This window comes from Physeter macrocephalus, chromosome 4 (genome assembly GCF_002837175.3).
Source record: "Physeter macrocephalus isolate SW-GA chromosome 4, ASM283717v5, whole genome shotgun sequence".
Classification (NCBI taxonomy): Eukaryota; Metazoa; Chordata; class Mammalia; order Artiodactyla; family Physeteridae; genus Physeter; species Physeter macrocephalus.
In genome coordinates, this window is record NC_041217.1 from 16616922 (window position 1) to 16637704 (window position 20783).

At 36.2% G+C, this 20783-nt stretch overlaps 2 protein-coding genes across 9 annotated transcripts in view; one reads left to right on the top strand and one right to left on the bottom strand.

Moving 5' to 3' along the window:
- Positions 1–4184, bottom strand: part of GPATCH2 (G-patch domain containing 2) — a 213088-nt gene extending 208904 nt beyond the window's left edge. For all 6 annotated transcript variants that reach the window (XR_003679312.1, XM_028488333.1, XM_028488335.1 and 3 more), the window contains exon 1: positions 4013–4184. Coding sequence is in view for 5 of the 6 variants with exons in the window: in XM_028488333.1 (XP_028344134.1) it covers positions 4013–4068 (56 nt within the window). In the remaining variant the exon portion in view is untranslated. The remainder of the gene's footprint in view (positions 1–4012) is intronic.
- A 159-nt stretch (positions 4185–4343) lies between these two features.
- The window catches only part of SPATA17 (spermatogenesis associated 17), a 195377-nt gene continuing 178937 nt past the window's right edge, over positions 4344–20783 (top strand). Inside the window, exon 1 of one of the 3 annotated variants that reach the window (XM_028488338.2) lies at positions 4344–4549. In XM_028488338.2, coding sequence (XP_028344139.1) covers positions 4482–4549 — 68 coding nt within the window. In that variant the 5' untranslated portion in view covers positions 4344–4481. The remainder of the gene's footprint in view (positions 4550–20783) is intronic. The other 2 variants (XM_007126127.4, XM_028488339.2) reach the window with 2 other exon arrangements.

Here is a 20783-nt window from a genome sequence, read left to right on the forward strand (position 1 = left end):
ACAAGGTTCGCCACCAAACAGAAAAACTCATTTCCCATGATGGGAGCAAAAGTTCTACTGACTTGCACTCAACTGGAGGTGTTGTTGGCAGCCACTACTTTGTCACTTCTGTCACCACGGGAACCCCCAGAAAGCTTTCTTTCCTCCTTACCCTAGCAACGTGGCAAAAAGCAGTTCATACATGGCTTTACCCAAAAAAAATCTAATTCTACTTTCCAAACAGTGATTTTCTAATTCTGTTTTCCAAATAGTGATCTAATAAGGCAGCTCATTCATTATTTAAATTTGAAGATCATTCTTTTGATTTTTTTTTCATTTAATGACTTCAAGAGTCATTCAAACTTCTTTCCTTATACTGTAAACACTTTCAAAAAGTAAACTATTGAATAAAAAACTGCCTAAGGAAATAAAGTCAAAGTCTAAAACAAACAATGTAAACCCTAAAAAATAATTCATAACAATTCTTGTTAACAAGCATATATTAAAGTGCATCTAGGCAACCTTCTAATATTTAGGAAATGAGTCTCATGCATTGCTCATACATGGTGACTACTCAATATTTTTGAATATGTTCTGAATTCCTAGAATAGGAATGAGAATGAAGACAACTGAATATTAACTACAAGTACCTACATAATGCTTGACACATAACATGTTTTTAAAAAGTCTGCTGGATGAACAAACCAATCAATGACAATGAATGAACAAACAACAAAGGAAATATATGACTTGACTGAAAATTTGAACAATCCAGATTTCAAATTACAGAAACCTGACTCAGACAAACCTGACAGTATGAAACTGAGTTCAAGAAAAAAGGCAAAAAAAAAAAAAAAAAAAAAAAAAAAAAAAAAAAAAAAAGCAGTTATTTAAAAAGCACATTTTCACTATGCAGTTTTCCAGACCTAAAGAAAACCAAAATAGCAAATAGAAATGAAACGATAGAAGAAAAGGTCCAGAATCAACAGTTTATTTGTAATGGGCTTTTTTTTAAAGCAAAGCCACATAAAGTGAAATAAATAGATACTATAGCTCAGTAGATCAATAATGATTCAATAGTTTCATTATCAAGAACTAATTTTAAAAATCTGTTTAGTTCAACCTTCAAAATCTTTCAAAAAAAAAACCCTCAGAAATTGACTTTAAATATAAATCACTAATAAAGTAAAAAGTAATAAAGTATGTCAAAATTCTAAACGTGATTTGTCCATTAAATGAATCAAATTTTAAAAGGCAGGTTAACATTTTAAGTATGAAAATAGATACTTTTTGGACCCTACTTTCAAAATTGTATGTGAATGAGGTGGCAGGAAGAGAAGATAGACATTCCCAGCTATAAAGATTTTATAAAAATATAATATGAACTACTTATAATAACTTGCACAAAAAACATATATTTCCTGACACACACAAAAACATAAACTTTTATTATTTAATTGTATAAAACTTTTCTTCCTTAGGCTTTTAAATTATAAAATAATATATCAGTTCTACCCTTTAACAAACTATTAAGAAAGAGAGGAATCATCTACATTTACCCATGTGGTGCCTGAAAATTGAAAAACCAGCCTGGACATTGGAGAAAAAGTTGAACTCAAGATGGGAGTTAGATACATCAGGAATTCTAGCCTGGTTAACGAATCTGGGCATATACTTTCTGGTTTATATACTCCTTGTGATATGGTATCTCACTGGGGTAGCATGGTAGTATGGTATCTCACACAGGCAGTATGCTAGGAGAGTTAAGAATTTTTTGTTTTAGATATACTGGAATCATACTGCAAATATACTTGGGTGTATATTTAAACTACATTTGCTCCTGTCTCACCACCTCTAAAATGCAAAAAATAATAGCACCTACCTCAAAAAACTTACAAGAGATGATACATGTACTTAAAACCCGGCACCAAACAACTGCTTAGTAGTAGCATCCCTAGTGGCACTGATATTTCGTCACTGGCATAAAACACACAGGCATAGTACAGCAAATGTATGATCAATGAATGAAAAAGACAATTCCATTACGAAATTTTGAATAAAGTGATGGTTGCACAGATGAACTAGAAAAAAGGGATCCACATTTCTGGAACACACTCATTCTGGCAAATCAGGTATGATTTAAGAATTCCATTCAAAAACCCTGATAACATGCCAGGCACTGTGTTATGCTCTGGTGCTATAAGAAAGGATGAATTCCATGTCAAGTAAAATAGAGAACTAAAAGAGGGTTTCTCTATATTATAAAGAGGTACCTAACCATGAATTGGGTGGAAGGTGGAAGGGTGAGAAAGGAGTTGAAAGAGTCATACTTTTAAATTAAATAGTCATTTATCGCACAAATCAGTATCACTATAACAAGAGCAGACCAGTCTACAGAGCACATTTTGTCTTCCTCCCCCTCTTAAAGAGATGCTTAATGGTGAAACGTTAAGAAAGGTACCCTGGAGAGGGAACCCTGAGGTGATGGAAATGTCCCATATCTTGTTTTGTGTTGTGGTTACACAGTTTTGACAGTTATACAACTGTCAAAACTAAAAATACTAAACATTTAAGAACTATGTGTTTTAGTTTATGCTAATTGCTTCACCATTAAAAAAAAAGGCTCATTTAAAAAAAAGTGCTATTTTTTCTCACAGGAAAATGTGAGCATTTAAAAGGAGCATGACCAAGATAATGGTTATAGTTCCCTGTGCTATACAGTACATCCTTGTTGCTCATCTATTTTATACATAGTTGTTTGTATGTCTTCAGCCCATGCCCCTAATTTGCCCCTCCGCATTATCTTGTAATAACTTTCAATGGAGTATAATCTGTAAAAATACTGAATCACGATGCTGGCCACCTGAAACTAATACAATATTGTACATCAACTATATTTCAACTAAAACAATTTTTTAAAAAGGAGTATAAACAAGTCTATATTCATTATAAAATGAACTACAGAATGATATGATCTCATTCAAAACATTTTAGGCAAGATATTCTTTTAACTTTTCAGTGATAGGTGATGCAAGAGAAATTCTTCAGACCACAGGCTACTAGAATTCCCCATATTCTCACTGGCTGCAGATCTAGGAATGGACAGACATAATACAGCTGCATTTCACCTGTTGTTCAACACTTTATGTTTGAGAACAGTCAGTGGAAATTTTGCTTCTTTCACTGTTAGTCTTAGGTAGACTTGGAGGAAAAGGGTTTGGGAGAAAAACAAGACCAGAATTACAGAGCTTTCAACTAGAAATCCAAAACCCAGCTTCTAGCTCTAGGACTAAAGGATGCATGGCAACACTGGACAAGTCACTTAACTATTCTGTGCCTCTGATAATCTCCTAGCATAGGACTGTCATAAAGATAAAGTGTGTGTATTTGGGAAAGCACTCTGACAAGTCAAAGCAGTTTATTATTCTAAAGTGGCGTTGGTGGTATGATACTGTAGTCGAACTCCAAATTTAATCCTGACATTTACATGTTCTCAGGGGACACCCCATGCACATCTTATTTTAACTAGAATGGAACGTTCAAGGGGCAGAAACTGGTAGGTTACTCCTACTCCAAAAACCCGGGGTAGGAGGGCGAAGTTCTCCTCCACTACTAAACTTCCAGGAGTCTAGATTTCTGGGATTTGATCTTCCAAAACACCTGGGATAATCTAGTAAATTTAAAAAGGCAAATGAGGAAATAAGGCCTATATTAAGATACATCCTTCTGTACTCGTCTTGTCAACAATCAATGAGGAAATGAATTGCTCCTGGAGTACAGAAAGGTTTACGCCTAAATTATCGTGGCGTGGTAGACAAGCCATCAGCAAGCATTAACTGTATTCCTTCGCAAATCTTTGGCACACACCTCAACGCCTTCCTCAAATTGCGTTCATCCCAGGCACGAGTGAGAGCAAGGCCTAAAGGTCTTCAGATCATCCATCACAACTCCCTCCCCCTTCCTTTCCAGGTCCAGCGGCCTCCGGCCATCACACCCTTTCCAGATCTCCCATTCCCTGGGCCGCCAGCCTCACCAGCTGTTCCCGGCGGCTGGAGCTCCGATCGGTTGGCGCCCGGCGGCCCCGAACATTAACGACACCCAGGAGCCTGGCCTCGAGGCTCAGGCCCGAAAACAGTCTCCAACTACCACAGCACCAGCGACTTCCCAGGAGCAGTTCAGCATTTTGAGCTGAGCTTCCGGAAGCCGACTGGAGGCGGAAACCGGATGCCAGGAGCAACCATTAGCTCTCCTCCCCGCCCGCACCGCAGCTTCCTTCTCCGAGAATCTCCTCCTTTTGCTCGCAGAAGATATAGAAGCCAATAACTTGAAATTTTTCATAAGCAAAATTTCTTAATTTTTCTTTCTAGTCTTCCGGAAGCTGAAACAGTGTGAGGAAATGTAAAGTCAACGAAAGTTGAACCCCCGGGACCAGCGGAATGGTTTAGCCCGGTTGCCTAGGAGACCGAGAGTAACTCCAGTGGTGCAGCTGGCGCGCTGAGGCTATGGCCACGTTAGCCCGGCTACAAGCTCGGTCGACGACTTTAGCACATCAGTACTACTACAGGAACAGGTAGGACATCAACTAGGGGAGCGCGAAAAGGCCTGGCTTCATCCCCAGCCCGTTTTTCCTCAACAGGAGCTTCCTATGAGCAAATTCCCTAACTCGCTGAGTACCACCCACTTCTCTTCGTCATTTGTGGGCTGCAAACAGAATCGCAAATTTAAAAGAAGTGTTAGCATACAGGGGGATTATAGATACAGGGAGCCATGGTTATCAGCTGGAGATGACTTTAAAAATTCCAGTATAAATAAAATTGTAAAGTGAAGTGTTTTCCTTTGACATCATCACTCCGCAATGTGATGAAACCTGTGTCCTCTTTGTAGAAGGATTAATGGCCTGACTGGGGTCGTCCAGGCTCCTTAGCTGGGTGAGCTCAGAGTATCCCCCATCTACCTGGGGATTTGAACCTCCATTATGTCACAAATATCATTGAACTCAACTGTTCTGTGACTCAATTTTCTTCCCGAAGTGACAGTATCTAAACTATTCTGACAGGATAATCAGTACCAATATGTTAATTAATAGAAGAGGGCTAAGGAAGACACTAGCGGCCTTATCCATCTCTCTACACCTAATCTTCTCACTAGTGGTTCATTTGAACACTGGCCTTGTGGAAGCAGTGCCTCAGGAGATTTTCCAACTTAAGAAAAAAATCCTAAAAAAGTAAATCAGACCATAGTAGAAGATAGTGACATGCTAGACCAATGGAAAATATGCCAAGAAGACAGAATCTTGCTGAGCTGTTCTTATTCTTACAGTTTTCTCACCTACTACATTCTTAGAGCACCATGTACCTTTTCCAGCACTTGATCACAATTTAATTTTACATTCTGTTGTGAGATAATATATGAGATATATAAGTATCATCCCTCTTAGCTGCACAATAATTACTTGTCTAATAATTCCATAAATGAATCTTTCAATCATTGGTCCTGGTTTACATAAATGTATGAAAAATAGCTAAAGACAGAAATTATGTATTATCTATAATTATAGATAAATTATGTGGAAGGTCCTGTATTTATGACATAGATATCTAAAAGAAATAAATTCCATCCCTCTGATGTTCACAGCCTGATATGGAATATAGGCATTTAAAAGATAATTACAACAGAGTAAGCATGAACAGGAAGGGAAATGACTAACATTTCTTGAGCACTGATTATGTGCTGGGCATTGCATTAGGAACTTTTCCATACAATATTCATTTGGTTTTCACAACTTTACAGGTTAATGTATTAATCTATATTTTTAGAGCTTGAGAACAGTGTTCTAGAAAAGCTTGGTGAAGTGTCATGCAACTACAAACAGACATAATTTTTTTCTAAAGATTTCAGTGTTAATCTTTGTCCCCATCTCCTGACTTTTGACAATGGGCACATTTTCCCAAAGCTGGAGGTGGTTTGGAGAAAAAACTAGGGCTATACAAAGGCCATGGTGAGAATAGGCTGGCATTCCTTCCATTTCATTTATTATTATTATTAATATTTTCAGTATGAAGGAAAGTCTCTAAAGATCACAAAGGAATTGAAATTTCCAGTTTGCCTAGTTTAAAAAAAAAGGGTATTGATTAGCATAGGAGCAAAAACCATATAAAATGTTAGTATATGAAAAAATAAACGGGCAATTTCCTTAAGAAATTGTTGTCATTTCTCATCTGTTATTGACTAGATTAGTTTTTTTGCAAACTTCAGTGTGCATCAGAATCACCTGAGGGTCTTGGTAAAATGCAGATTCTGATTCAGTGGGTCTCAGTTATAGCCAGCAAATCTGCATTTCTCACAAGAGTTCCTGTCAGGCCCCATTTTGCATAAAAAGGGAGACTTTGTAAGAAAAAAAAATGGTGTATGGGCCTATCATTTAATTTGTAAACATCCATACAAGTTATATATTTATTCCTTCTTTACATGAGGCAAAGAAAATGAGGTTCAGATGGATTGATAATTGGTATGAGGTCATACAGCTACTAAGTCTCAAAACCAAAAAACCCAACTCTAAGGCCTATGCTCTTCACTACCATACTAGACGAGATTTTCTTCCCACTACACTGGTTTTGATGAATTAACTGACAGGAAGCACCAAAATCCAGAAATCCAAATGGCATGAGCATACTGTTTCAACTCCATTAGCATGTAGGCACCAGAGTTGGAAGAAACAATTTTAATTCTTCTTGGTTTGTTTTAATGTCTTCTATGTTGGTAACAAGGCAGTGGCAAAAATGTTTCTACCTAACAGCTGGCACCAGATTGCCTCTGAAGTTGAAACATGACTTTGCTGGGAAAAATATACTATGACTGAGTGCTTAGATTAGCACCTGAATCCTCCAGGGCCTGGGTGTCCACCCAGGAAGAGAGAAGCTTCTCTGCCTAACATAGGGGAAAGATTTGGAATTCCAAGAAGTGAAAAGCAAATATGGTGGTAGCTGATGTGATAAGAAAGTTAGGGGCATGGGTAGAGTTGTGCATTATCAAACCTGTCCAAGCCCTTTGGGAAGTTGCTCCCACAAGAAATGTTTGGTGGACACTCACGTTTGGTGGTCTCCTCATCAAAAAGACTGAATATTGTGTCGAGGATGTTACAGGGTGGCACAAAGATAATACACAGTTGTTATTTGACTAAGTATTGGCCTTTTTTTAAAAAAAACTTTCACTATTACTTCCTAGTTTCATTTCTATTCTTCTGAATTACTGAGATTTCTTTGTGACTTATTGGTCATTTATACTATCCTATTTGTGGAAAAAAAAATTTGGTATATGTTCATTAATCACATTGTTCATTTTCCCCATATCCTTATTTAAATTTCATCTGATTGATCTGTCAGATGCTAATAGGACTGAGTTCAAAATGTCCCTCTTCCACTGAATTCCACTGAACTTCCACTGTGTGGTATCCTTTTATGTCATGTTATTTAGCTTATATATGTGTACTGGTGTGTGTCTCTTCATTATTGACTATATATTGGTCTTTTTTGAATGTGGAAAATGTTTCATCTTTGAATCCTACTTGCAATTTTTAAAAATTATTTTTATTATTTCTTTAAACAGATTTAATGCAGTAACATACAAATTGTAATATTAATATTGATCCTCTTTTATCTGATCTGAGTTAATCATATCGTTTTTGTATATTTCTCTTCACAAACAGCACATTTTAAGGTTTTAAATAATTAGAACCCAGGAAATTTGTGATGGGTTAAGTTCGTTTCTCTTTTTTTAATTTAATTTTTTATTTTATATTGGAGTATAGTTGATTTACAGTGTTGTGTAGTTTCAGGTGTACAGCAAAGTGATTCATTTCTACATACACATATTGATATATAGGCATTTTACATGTTCACCCTATGTTAAGCTACTTTTTAATTCCTGTCCCTCTCTGTCATGACTTCTCATGTAGAAGCTGTGTTTGTTTTTTTTTTTTAGATTTTAGTATTATTCAGAAGGGAACTTACTTCTAACATTTCTTATGAGAACTTAATGTACTCTACTTAGATTCTCAATACTATATTTATGAATTAAATATTCACTGATTAATTAAGTATGGATGGAACACCTATTACGTGCTAAGGACTGTTCTAGGTATTGAGGATACGGCAGTGAACAAAAGAGTCATGAGGGAGACAGAACATAAATAAACTTACATATAATATTTTGTCTAGGGGTGATTGTAACCAAAAAGAATAAAGCAAGGTAGGGTGAGCAAAGCATGAACAAACATCCTGTTTTAAATAGAGTGGTCTGAGGATGCTCCTCTGATCAGGTAATATTTGAACAGAGTCCTAATAAAAGTGGATAGTAGGCCTACTAGATAGGGATCTCAGGGATGAGCCTTCAGGAGCTGTAACATCAAGTGCTATGGCCCTGTTGTCAGAAGCCTGCATGAATGTGTTGCAGGACAGGGTTGGAAGCCAGATCATTTGGGGCTTTTAAGCCATAGTAAGGATATTGGCTTCTACTCTGATTAAGATAGGAAGTCATAGAGGAGTGACTTGGTCTGACTTCTGTCTTTAAAAATAAATAATGAGGAAAACTCCGAACTTATTTTGAAATTGGTAGAGCATTTTGATTTTGTTTTCTTTTTTCTGCTTTCCTCCTCCAATTCCATCGTTTATTAGTTTAACTCTTTGTGGCCTGTTTTGCTTAAGAAAATTTAAGTCAAATTTGCCTTTATGAGAAAAATAAATAAGATTTGCAATCATTTTAAACCATATATAGTTTTCTAAAGGTATATAAGCAGAAATTAACCTAATATATGTCAAAATCTCTTTTAATTAACTTAGCTGAAGGGTATGTGTAGGGGAATATTGAGAAAGCAGGTGCTCAGGAAGAGGGCTAGAAGTTCTACAGAGACACTGTAGAGACCAAGTGGTTAACTCAAATTTCCAGATCCCTTACCCTCTGAAACGGGACATGGGGAGTGCGTGAGGATAGAGAGAAGGGAGTAGAAAGAGAAATAAATGCAATTGAATATCTGGTATGTGCTGAGAACTGTTAAGTGCTTTCACAAATATTATTTTATTTTGACTTTCACAGTAATCATATGAAGTGATTTTTATTATTCCTACTTTACAACGGAGGAAAATGAGATCTTAAAAGTGTAAGTTACTTGTTCAAAAAGATCAAAGTTCTAATGAAGTTTGATTCATCTCAGTCCAAACCTTATGCTTGGAGTATGGGGACTTTAAATCAAGTCCCTGCATGGAATTAGGTACATCAAATGCATAAGGTCTAACCTGCCTTTCTAAGATCAAGTTGAGGAAAGGGAAACACCTGGTATGGCAAGTACTCTCCAGCACAAGACCAGCGATTTACCTGGACTTCATTACCTTGTGTCAACCTAAAGTATAATGTTCCTTAAGTTGGCCTGATTCTGGAATCCATTATTCCCATACACATAATCAATTTGTTTCTAACTCCAACATAGTCAAAGGTTCCTGACTGTATTCTTAGTCTAATTAGTTGGTTTGATGTCCTTGACTTTGGACAATCATCTTGGTCCTAGTAACCTAAAGATTGTAAATAGCACTTAGTCGGATAGACACGAGTCTCTTCCTCTGATTCTAATTAGTTGCTGATTTTTCTGTCCAGTGGGACTCAATTCTGACCAGTAAAATTTAGCAAGGCTTCTGCCAAGCATACAAGGATGATTTATGCCAGCGTGCAGGAACAGTTGAAATCCTAATTCTGTGTTACTTTAGGCTTAAACTTAAGCTCTTAACTTTATACTCTTACCTTACTTAAACACTTTAAATATCAGCTTTCTCATCTGTAAACGAGGCAATAATGCCAATTGAGATGTCAACTAAGAAAATTAAATGATTTTTTGTCACATTAGTTAGCACCCAGTAAAATCGTAATATTAAAGGAAATCACAACAGGAGGGCAAAGAATAAAATGCATATGATCAACTCATTGGATATAAGAAAGGCAGTTGATAAATTTATTTATTTATGAGTATTTTTCTTTTCTTTATAAAAGTTTAAAAAATTTTGATATATTATGTACATTTAATGAAGTACATAAACTATAAGTGTACGGCTTAATAATTTTTACGTATGTGTATACCCGTGTAACCATCATTCAGATAAAATTCTCAAGTTAAAAGATCTTTATAAATGAGAAATAAAGGGAAATGTGCTTATAATAAAGAATATGTTTCTAAAACCAATAGCCAATATCATGTGTATTGATGAAATACAGTATCGATAGTTCCATTTAATTCAAAAACAATAGAAAAATACACATTAATTCTACTATTTGGAATCTTTTTCTGGAAATTGTAGCCAATACTGTAATAAAAGAAAAAAAGAAATATTTATTAGTAAATATTAGAAGGGAAGAAGTAAAGGTTGGTTACAGATCATGAAATTATAAAGCTGAGAAAATGCAAGATAATCTACTTAAAAAACTCTTAGAAATAAAATGAATTTGCTAAAGTGTCTGATTACAAGGTAAATTTAGAAAAGTCAGTAACTCTTCTTGGTACCAGCAATAACTAGATGAGGAATTAGATCAGAAGACATACTAAGCATTTATGTATACTTCTCCTTTGATTCCATTCAAAATACAGTTAAGTGTAAAAAAATTTTTAAAGACTAAATCTACAAAATTTTAAGAACAAAAAAGCATGCAATTAGTAGACCAGTAATTTTGAAGAATTTCTAGAAAACAAAAATTCAGTAGGAAGAAGGAGAGATGGGAGTCTAAGCCAGCAGCTCTTATTCTTTTCTCCCTTGCACAACTGTATTTAGACAACTCAGTTTTCAAAATAAGGGAAACACAGCTATAAGGACCAAGATCCCCACTGCTTAGAAAGAAGCCTGCATCTGGTAGAGTCCACAGATGATGCAGATACTAGTAGGACCTCTGGTATGTTTCCAAAATCAGCTACTAAAAGCTTGAAGAATCACTTCTGAGAATGAATGGCTTCTTTTCTTTGACCATGGAAGCTCTGGAATCCTCCTGACCCGGAATTGGTCTAACAAATACCTATGCCTCAGGCACCAAAAGAGAGATCTCAGTTCCCCAACATGTTCCCTGCTGGCTTATTGAACAGGAAACGTTTTTACAGTAACTTTTACTGCCTGTCAGTACCTGCCCTAGTGACCTGAGCAGGCAGTCCTGCCTAGATATCAAGCAATTGAATATCTATCAACATAAATAGGCAGAGAAAATTCATAAGCCATTCAAGTGAACTTTAGTTTGGAGGAAGGAGATTAAGCTAAGAAGCCAGAATAGGTGGCTACTGTGGAGTTAGAACTAATGGAGGACACAGATGTAAACTTTAGTAAAAATATAATGAGAACTTTTACAGAAATAAAATTAGAGAAAAAAAAAATTACTGGAACCAATTAAAATTCTTTTCAGCTTAAAAATGTAAGAAATCAATTAAAAAATAGGATAGTCATAACTGAAATATAAATGTTTCAGGAAAGCAATGTGGTAGACATATCTATAGGACTTAGTATATGAATAATAGTCACTGCAGAATATGGAGTAGGAATGGGAAGGAGATAGATTAATAATAAAGAAATATTAGAAGAAAATGTTCCTAAACTGAAGAATGAGTATGGCTTTGAATTGAAAGGACTGTCAGAGTCCTAGACAGGATTTTCTTTCGGAAGACATACTTCTTAGATATTATCTATCCAAGGATACAGAAAAAATTTTACAAGCTTCTAATATAGATAGAAAAGAGAAAAGTGATTTGCTAAGGAAAGAGTCCAGCATTGGATGGCTCATATGCAACACAGAGACCTAGAAAAGGACAATAATTATCGATTATTCAAGGTAACAACTAAAAATCCTAAACCTAGCAAAGATCTTATTCATTCTTTTGATGAGATATTTTTAGACATGTAAAGACTCAGAGTTACATTATCCATGTACCCAACCTGAGGAAATGTTCTCTAGAAAGTACTCTGTGTAATCAAATTAAAATTAAATCATAACAAGGATTTGAGGATAGGGGAAGAACAAAAGAAGTAACACACAATGATGAGCAATTATACTTGTATGCAGTATTTATGGTTAAATTTAGATAAGCATTGTGATACCGAGATTTATGAGATACCCCTTATTCTATGCAGTTAAAAGAATCCAATTGGCACTTTCAGTATTCTTCCTAGACATCTTTGTGCAGGTTCAAAAAGTCATTAGTACATTTTCAATCAACAAGCAGTTACAGGCAACAGTCCTGCTAATTGTGTCACTAATACATAATGTAGGTACTTCTTTATCTAGCTTCTAATCTGTTACCTCTCCACTCTTCTAGCCTAAATTGTCTCTTTAGTGGCTGTAAGAACTCCTCCACTGGCTCCCCCATCACCTACTCCCAAAGCCAATACAAATATTTTAGGTTTATGGTAATGTCTACCATACTATCTTTCAGTTTTCTATGTGGTCAAATTAGTCAATCTATTTCTCTGGCTTTTCAGAATTTTAGCCTATTTTTGAAGAGTCTTTTCCAGCCCATGATTATAAGAAAATTATCTGTATTTACTGATAATATTTAAAAGTTTTATTACATTTTTCCTTCACTCTTTATGCAGTTATATTTCTATGCATGTATTGTGTGAGATAATAACTTAATTTTTTTCTATAGACATACAGTTGTCTCAATACCATTTATTGAACTATCCACACTTTCCTTAGTAATTTTAAATTTTGCATGATAAATAAATAAAAGGGGTTAAAATTGCACAGAAAGAACTACAATTGTCTTTTTTTTATTGAAGTAGAGGTGGTTTACAATGTTGTGCCAATCTGCTGTACAGCAAAGTGACTCAGTTACACACATATGGACATTCTTTTTTTAATATTCTTTTCTATTTTGTTTTATCACAGGATATTGAATTTAGTTCCCTGTGCTGTACATTAGGACCTTGTTGTTTATCCATTCGAAATGTAATAGTTTGCATCTACCAATCCCAAACTCCCAGTCCATCCCTCCCCCTCCCCCTCCCCCTTGGCAACCATAAGTCTGTTCTCTATGTCTATGAGTCTGTTTCTGTTTTGTAGATATGTTCATTTGTGTCATATTTTAGATTCCACATATAAGTGATATTATATGGTATTTGTCTTTCTCTTTCTGACTTACTTCACCTAGTATGATAATCTCTAGGCCCATCCATGTTGCTGCACATGGCATTATTTCATTCTTTTTTATGGCTGAGTAGTATTCCATTGTGTATATGTGCCACATCTTCTTTATCCATTCATCTGTTGATGAACATTTAGGTTGTTTCCATTTTTTGGCTATAGTGAACAGTGCAGCTATGAACATAGGGGTGCATGTATCTTTTTGAATTATAGTTTTGTCCAGGTATATTCCCAGAAGTGGGATTGCTGGATCATATGGTAATTCTATGTTTAGTATTCTGAGGAACCTCCATAAAATTGTCTTTATTCACTGAAAACACAATTTTATGCATATAAAATTCTAAACCACCTACAAACAAAATGATTTAGAAATAAAAAGTGAATTTAGCAAGATTGCAGGATATAATACACAAAAATCAATTTTTTAAAATATAATAGCAGTGGGCAATTATAATTTGAAACTACAAAAATAATATAATTTACAATAGCATCAAAATGCATATGACTGTATCTACTTACCCTATAGAAATATGTACACAATTTGTGCACAGAGTATTTTATATACGGGGTTATGTATAAAGGCATTCGTTAAAGCATTATTTCTAATAGGAAAAACACAGAAGAGACTTGTATGTATTTGTAACTAATCTGGCTAAATAAATAAAGGCATATTCACATGATGGAATATTAAGTAGCAGTTTAAAAGAATGAGGGCTTCCCTGGTGGTGCAGTGGTTGAGAGTCCGCCTGCCGATGCAGGGGACACGGGTTCGTGCCCCGGTCCGGGAGGATCCCATATGCCGCGGAGCGGCTAGGCCTGTGAGCCTGCGCGTCCGGAGCCTGTGCTCCGCAACGGGAGAGGCCACAGCAGTGAGAGGCCCGCATACCGCAAAAAACAAAAACAAAAACAAACAAACAAAAAAAAAAGAATGAAAAATTTTATACATAATGACATTGACTGATGTCCCTACTCAGCTGAATCCTTAAAGTATATCCCAGTTTCTTTTTTTTTTTTTTTGCGGTACGCGGGCCTCTCACTGCTGTGGCCTCTCCCGTCGTGGAGCACAGGCTCCGGACGCGCAGGCTCAGCGGCCATGGCTCACGGGCCCAGCCGCTCCGCGGCATGCGGGATCTCCCGGACCGGGGCACGAACCCACGTCCCCTGCATCGGCAGGCGGACTCCCAACCACTGCGCCACCAGGGAAGCCCTAGTTATTTTTAATATAGAGCATTTTCTCAAATTTTCATGACCTTGACCCCTTTGAAGAACACAGATCAGTTATTTTGTGGAATTTCCCTCAGTTTAAGTTTGTCTGATTTTTCCTCTGTTAGATTCAAGGTATGTATCTATGGCAGAAATGTCACAGAAGTAATGCTCTGATCTTTCCAATACATCTACCAGGTACTGCATGTTTTTGATTTGTCCAATTACTGGTGGGGTTCATTTGGATAATGTCATTAAGGTTATGTCTGCTCCGCTTCCTCACTATGATGTTCTTTTTTCCTTTGTAACTAACAGGTGTTTTTTAAAAGCAAGTAGTTTGAAGCTGTCCCTCTTCTAACTTTCAATTTATTTAAATATTTTCTTATTTATATCGTTATGGACTCATATGTTCCTATTTTAGTCAATGGGTTAAAATCCATTGCTCTTATTTATCTTCATGCTAGCATTGTCCCAGATTTGTCTAATGGAAGCCACTAAAAGCTTCCTTCTGTGTCCTGATCATGGTAATACTCTCCTGCTTTCTGACACAAAAAAGTTGAGGCTAAGCTTTTACTTTTTCTGCCCCAGCCCTGGAGTTATCCATTTCTTCAAGGACCTTTTGTTTCTTTTAGTAGATGCCTGTGCCATTGGGTGTTGTAGTTCTCAAGCCCTCTCAAGTGGACAGAGCTAGAAAATATGTGTATATATGCATTTGCACAGAGTTTACATCTGTACTTTATCTATGTATCTATCCATTCATCCGTCCATGTAGATGTTGAAATCCATGAGTTTACGTTGACAACTCTATTTCAAATCCAGCACTACAGAGTTCATTCTAATTTTTTTCCCTTTTCTTTTATTTTTAATATATTCACTTATTTGACCAATCCCTCTGTATGTAATAAAACTCCTGTCACCACAGCTGCTTTTTCTTTTAGGTATACCACTTTCCACCCTGTGTGGGGTCTTCCTCTCTGTGCTGAACTGTCACCTCCCAGCCAACTTGGGTACTCTTTTCATCACTCTTAGGCTCTGATTCCCTGTCTGGCTGCCCTCCCATGTGTACCTTTTCTTTACCTTTCCTCAACACCCTAAAGCCAGGCCTCTCCATGGGAATACTCTCCTTACTCAGACTGGGACAACCTACCCCAGGGGTTGCCCCCCCCCAAAGTGGATGCCCACCTTACCCCGCACAGGCTGTTATACCCCATGCTGAGCCATGGGGTCCTCCCCATCCTCCCACCCCCCAGCACAGATCTTTGCTTTTCTTGCCCACTGCTGATTTCTTTAGGACTTCCTTGTTCAGGAAATGAAGTGGAGAGAAGTGAGAAGGAAGATGAAGAAAAGCAAATATGAAATATTTAAAAAGTACACTAACAGTATAAATCTACATGACAAACTATGATAATTCCTACTTTATGATCTAATGCTTATATATTTGCAACCCATGATTTATTGAACTGTGAAGTAATAATAATAACGAGAACTATTAATGAAAAACAAAGCATGGCTTCTACCTTCTAAAATGTCGTATTTCTCATCATCAAGTAGTTATTGACCTCTTATTAGTAACATGGGTGATAATCAGAACCCAAAGTAGAAGATAAGCATAATTCCTGCCTTTAAAGAGCTTGAAATCCTTTAAGACCTAATAGTGAAATGATATGGAAAAAAGTAATCATTTTACACATCAATATGTCTTATAACACAGGACAGCTACTATCGGAATTTTATTCCTAATGTCTAAAATAGCTACAAGTTATATGATAATGAAAAGGAAAGCGTATTGGGTTTCTAATCTAGTATTTATTTAGTAGCTAAGGTCAGACTAAGCATAGAATTTTGATGTGTTAAATGCATATTTTTTGCATATTACTGGAAAAATACTTAACCACACATTTTTTCATTTTTATTTATTGTCAGTTATTTTCTGGCCACTAATTACATATGTGCACATAGTGTTATCCAGGGTTATAATACTTCTAGCTGATGATGAAGTGACTGGAAACTTCCAGCTTTTTCTCGATGTTTTATTACATTCCTGGTAATACTTTTGGTCTTTCATCATTATTAATTCACTTAGTATTCATTGTGTTAATGCTGATCGTAATAAATTTATTTCAAATTCATGTAGATGTCATGTTTTATTCACTGCTATAGGATTTTCATTGTAATTTGGAACTAATTAATATACCATTAAAATAAAGTGTTACCCACATTTTTCACTTTAAACATAAAATGTCTAGCAGTTCATGACATATTGTATGAGTATGCAGCATCCCAGTGGCAACCCAAGTATCTGTAAATTTCATTTTTAAGCAGTTAAAGAAATGGCAACATAAAAGTGTTTATAAGACGTCAAATGTCAGCACATAACTTAAAACTTAGCAGTAATTTAACCACTAGTTATTTTAAAGCATGTCCCTTTAATGTATGGTTCTTATTAATGTCATAGTATGCTTTTATTTATATAATTGTTAAAAAACCCAGAGATTTTTAATAACTCCAAAAAGAAATTATTTAATCTTCCTTTTGACTAGGTATTATATGTTAGCATTATTACCAGGAGAGTTAAAAAAACATAAACTCAGGACAGATAATTTGATTGCTTATCTTCTGTATTTCTTATGACAATTATAAGTAAGGCGTAAGTTCAAACTAATACACTAGTTGAAAAGAAGTAGTAGGCATATCTGTATACCCTATATTTTTTCTCCCTCCTTTGCAAAGATAGTCAGTTGTTGATTGCTCCTGGTGAAGGACAGAAGAATGTTTTCAATAATTTAAATAGAGCATAGTTGACCCTTGAACAACATGGGTTTGAACTGGCTGAGTCCACTTATACTCAGATTGTTTTCAACAAATACATTCTGCAGTGCTACACAATCTCCAGTTGGTTGAATCCGTGGATGTGGAACTGCAGATATGGGGGGTTGACTACAAAATTATACATGGATTTTTTACTGTAAAAATCCCGTAACACCCACATTATTCAAGGGTCAACTGTATATTTAAAACTAAAAACAGATCTACTGTAGTTACATTAAATGTTAATGATAAAAAGGGTTAAATAACCATGAGAAACCATTTTATCCCATTATCATGAATTTGACTTTACATCAACCTCTTTCAATAAATGTTTCTTTCCTTATCTTCTTTACACTCTATCTTCTTTGAATTGCCTGCTCTACTAGACATTGTGTTGCTTTATCTTTTCTATTTTTGCCCTAAATGACATTTTATATCCTGCACTAGAGTATCTTATTATTGGCTAGGATAAAATGTTAAAGGAAAAACGAAAGATTCCTTCTAACCCTGTAACCCCTTGAAACAGTGGCCTTGTTTTCATGACTTTTTCATGGCATTTGACACTGTTTAATCATGAGCTCCCTTTCCTGATGCCTTTCCATTAACTTCTAATGAACTGCAAAATACTTGTCTCTTATACTTGGGCCTTGTTTTTTGTTTTTTGTTTTCCCCCTTGTTTAACACCTTTCACTGTAAATTTTTTTGAACCAGAGTCTGTTAAACTTTGGAGATGTGTGGTGCCAGTGCCACAATGATGATATTCAGGGAGTCTAATATCCCTTAATATTATACACAAAATTCTGAGAACCATTAAGAACTTTGCCTTCTGCCTTGGCTTCAGCTATTACTTATCATATCTTCCTTCTTTTCTTTCTTTCTTCCATCCTTCCACGAACATTGGTTTAGCTCCTCCTATGTATCAGATACTTTAGTACATGTTGGGATACAGATATGAATAAAAGGCGAGCCTCTCAAGAAGATAAATGTTATAATTAGTATATAGAAGAAATTTCAGGGTATATAAAGATACATCTCTCTGGAAGTTGCAAAAGTCAGTTCAAGAAGAGGGCGTAGTTTTGTGATAGTTTGAGGGCAAGAGAGCACAGGGCCTGTTCTGTGAACTATAGGAGTAGAACGGCTGTATCATAGGATTGAAGTGGTAAAAGAAGACATGGGAGATTAAATCTGAGCCAGAGCTGGGAGGACTTTGAAATCTCAAGGTCTTTAGACTTCATTCAGAGGACTTGGGGTGTGTGGTGTTGCCATGAAAGGATTTTAGGAAAAAATGGACTTGATTAGATTCATGTTTTAGAAAGACCATTCAAACAATAGCTTGAAGGATAGAGTAGAATAAAAGACTCGTGTCTAGGAAACAATGCTTTTGCAAGTAACTAATCTTAAAAATATGAAGACATGAACTAATGCAAAGAATTGGTTTTGCAGTTTTTGATTTGAGTAGTTGGGTGAATCATATTGTCTTTCATGAGAAATGGCTTGCAGAAAAGAGCTGTTCTAAGAAGAATAGAGGATGGGTGTGTGTGGAGGAGGGATGAGAGGAGTTATTTTAGATATGTTGAATTTGAAGTGCCTGAGGAATATCCCAGCACAGACATTAAGATGTTTTAGATATACAGATCAGGAGAGTTGCCCATCCTCTGAGAACCTACTCAAAATGCTTCCTTTGACTCCCATCTTTCCCTACTCATTATTTCCTAGAAAAACAAACAAAAAAAACCATTTCTACTTCTGAATTTTCCAGATCTTTCCTTCTGACATGGTATTTTACTTTTCTCATACGGTATTTCACTTTTTGCATAATTTTATTTACTGTTGCTATTATTTTTCACTTCTGTTATTGGGTGGGCCAAAAGGTTCTTTCGTTTTTTCCGTAAGATGGCTGTAGTAGCGCTTAGTTGTTTTTAACTTCATTCGAAACAATTCTGTTAGATTGTATGTGACAGCTGTCATGTCAGCGTGCATTTTAAAAAAGGACATCAAAATTGGTGAATTTTTGTGTAGCCATTTTAAAATTGAAGATGGAAGAAAAAAAGCAACATTTTCAGTATATTATTTCAAGAGAGGTAAAATGCAACTGAAATGCAAAAAAAGATTTATGCAGTGTATGGAGAAGGTGCTGTGATTGATCGAATGTGTCAAAAGTGGTTTGCAAAGTTTCGTGCTGGAGATTTCTCTCTGGACGATGCTCCACAGTCAGGTAGAACAGTTGAAGTTGATAGTGATCAAATTGAAACAATAATTGAGAACAATCAATGTTAGGTCACACAGGAGATAGCCAACATACTCAAAATATCCAAATCAAGCGTTGAAAATCTTTTGCACCAGCTTGGTTATGTGAATCGCTTTGTTGTTTGGGTTCCACATAAGTTAAGTGAAATAACCTTCTTGACCATATTTCCGCACGTGACTCTTTACTGAAATGTAATGAAAACGTTCCGTTTTTAAAACAATTTGTGACAGGTGATGAAAAGTGGACACAATACCGTGGAATGGAAGAGATCGTGGGGCAAGCAAAATGAAACACCACCAACCACACCAAAGGCTGGTCTTCATCCAAAGATGGGGATGTTGTGTATATGGTGGGATTGGAAGGGAGTCCTCTATTATGAGCTCCTTCCAGAAAACCAAACGATTAATTCCAACAAGTACTGCTCCCAAATAGACCAACTGAAAGTGGCACTCGACAAAAAGCTTCCAGAATGAGTCAACAGAAAACACATAATCTTCCATTAGGATAACGTAAGACCACATGTTTCTTTGATGACCAGGCAAAAACTGTTACAGCTTGGCTGGGAAGTTCTGACTCATCTGCCGTATTCACCAGACATTGCACCTTCGGATTTCCATTTATTTCGGTCTTTACAAAATTCTCGTAATGGAAAAATTTTCAATTCCTTGGAAGACTCTAAAAGGCACCTGGAACAGTTCTTTGCTCAAAAAGATAAAAAGTTTTGGGAAAGATGGAATTATGAAGTTGCCTGAAAAATGGCAGAAGGTAGTGGAACAAAAGGGTGAATATGTTGTTCAGTAAAGTTCTTGGTGAAAATGAAAAATGTGTCTTTTATTTTTACTTAAAAAACTGAAGGCACTTTTTGGCCCACCCAATAGTTTGTAAGCGTGAAAGCGCAGAATATGTCATATATACATCTTTGGCTTAAATGGGATACTAAAAGTGACGGTAACATCATGGCAGCATAAATTGTTCCTTTTTTCTCTCCACTTTGATTTAAAACTAATCAGACATCCATAACCAGAAAAAAAAGAAAGGAAGAAAGGAAGAAAGAAAGAGAGAAAGAAAGAAAGAAAGAAAGAAAGAAAGCACCTCTGCACAGCATACGAGGACACCTGGGATATCCATCCATTTGTGCACCTGAAAGTGGATGGATTAGATTGCAGAGGAGGCAGCAGAACAAGGGAGGTGGCGTTGGATCTGGTGGCAGCAGAAGAGTGATGGCAGGGAAGGCAGAGGTCAACCTGTCAGTGAGCTGGCACAACCTTTCCGGAAGAGGAGGTGGAGGATGAAGGCGGTGAGTGAGGGTCTGCCCAGCCACACGTGTTGCAACTTGAGGGACCAGTTGCTCTCTCTGAGGACACTCAGTGACTGAGGGAGATGAAGG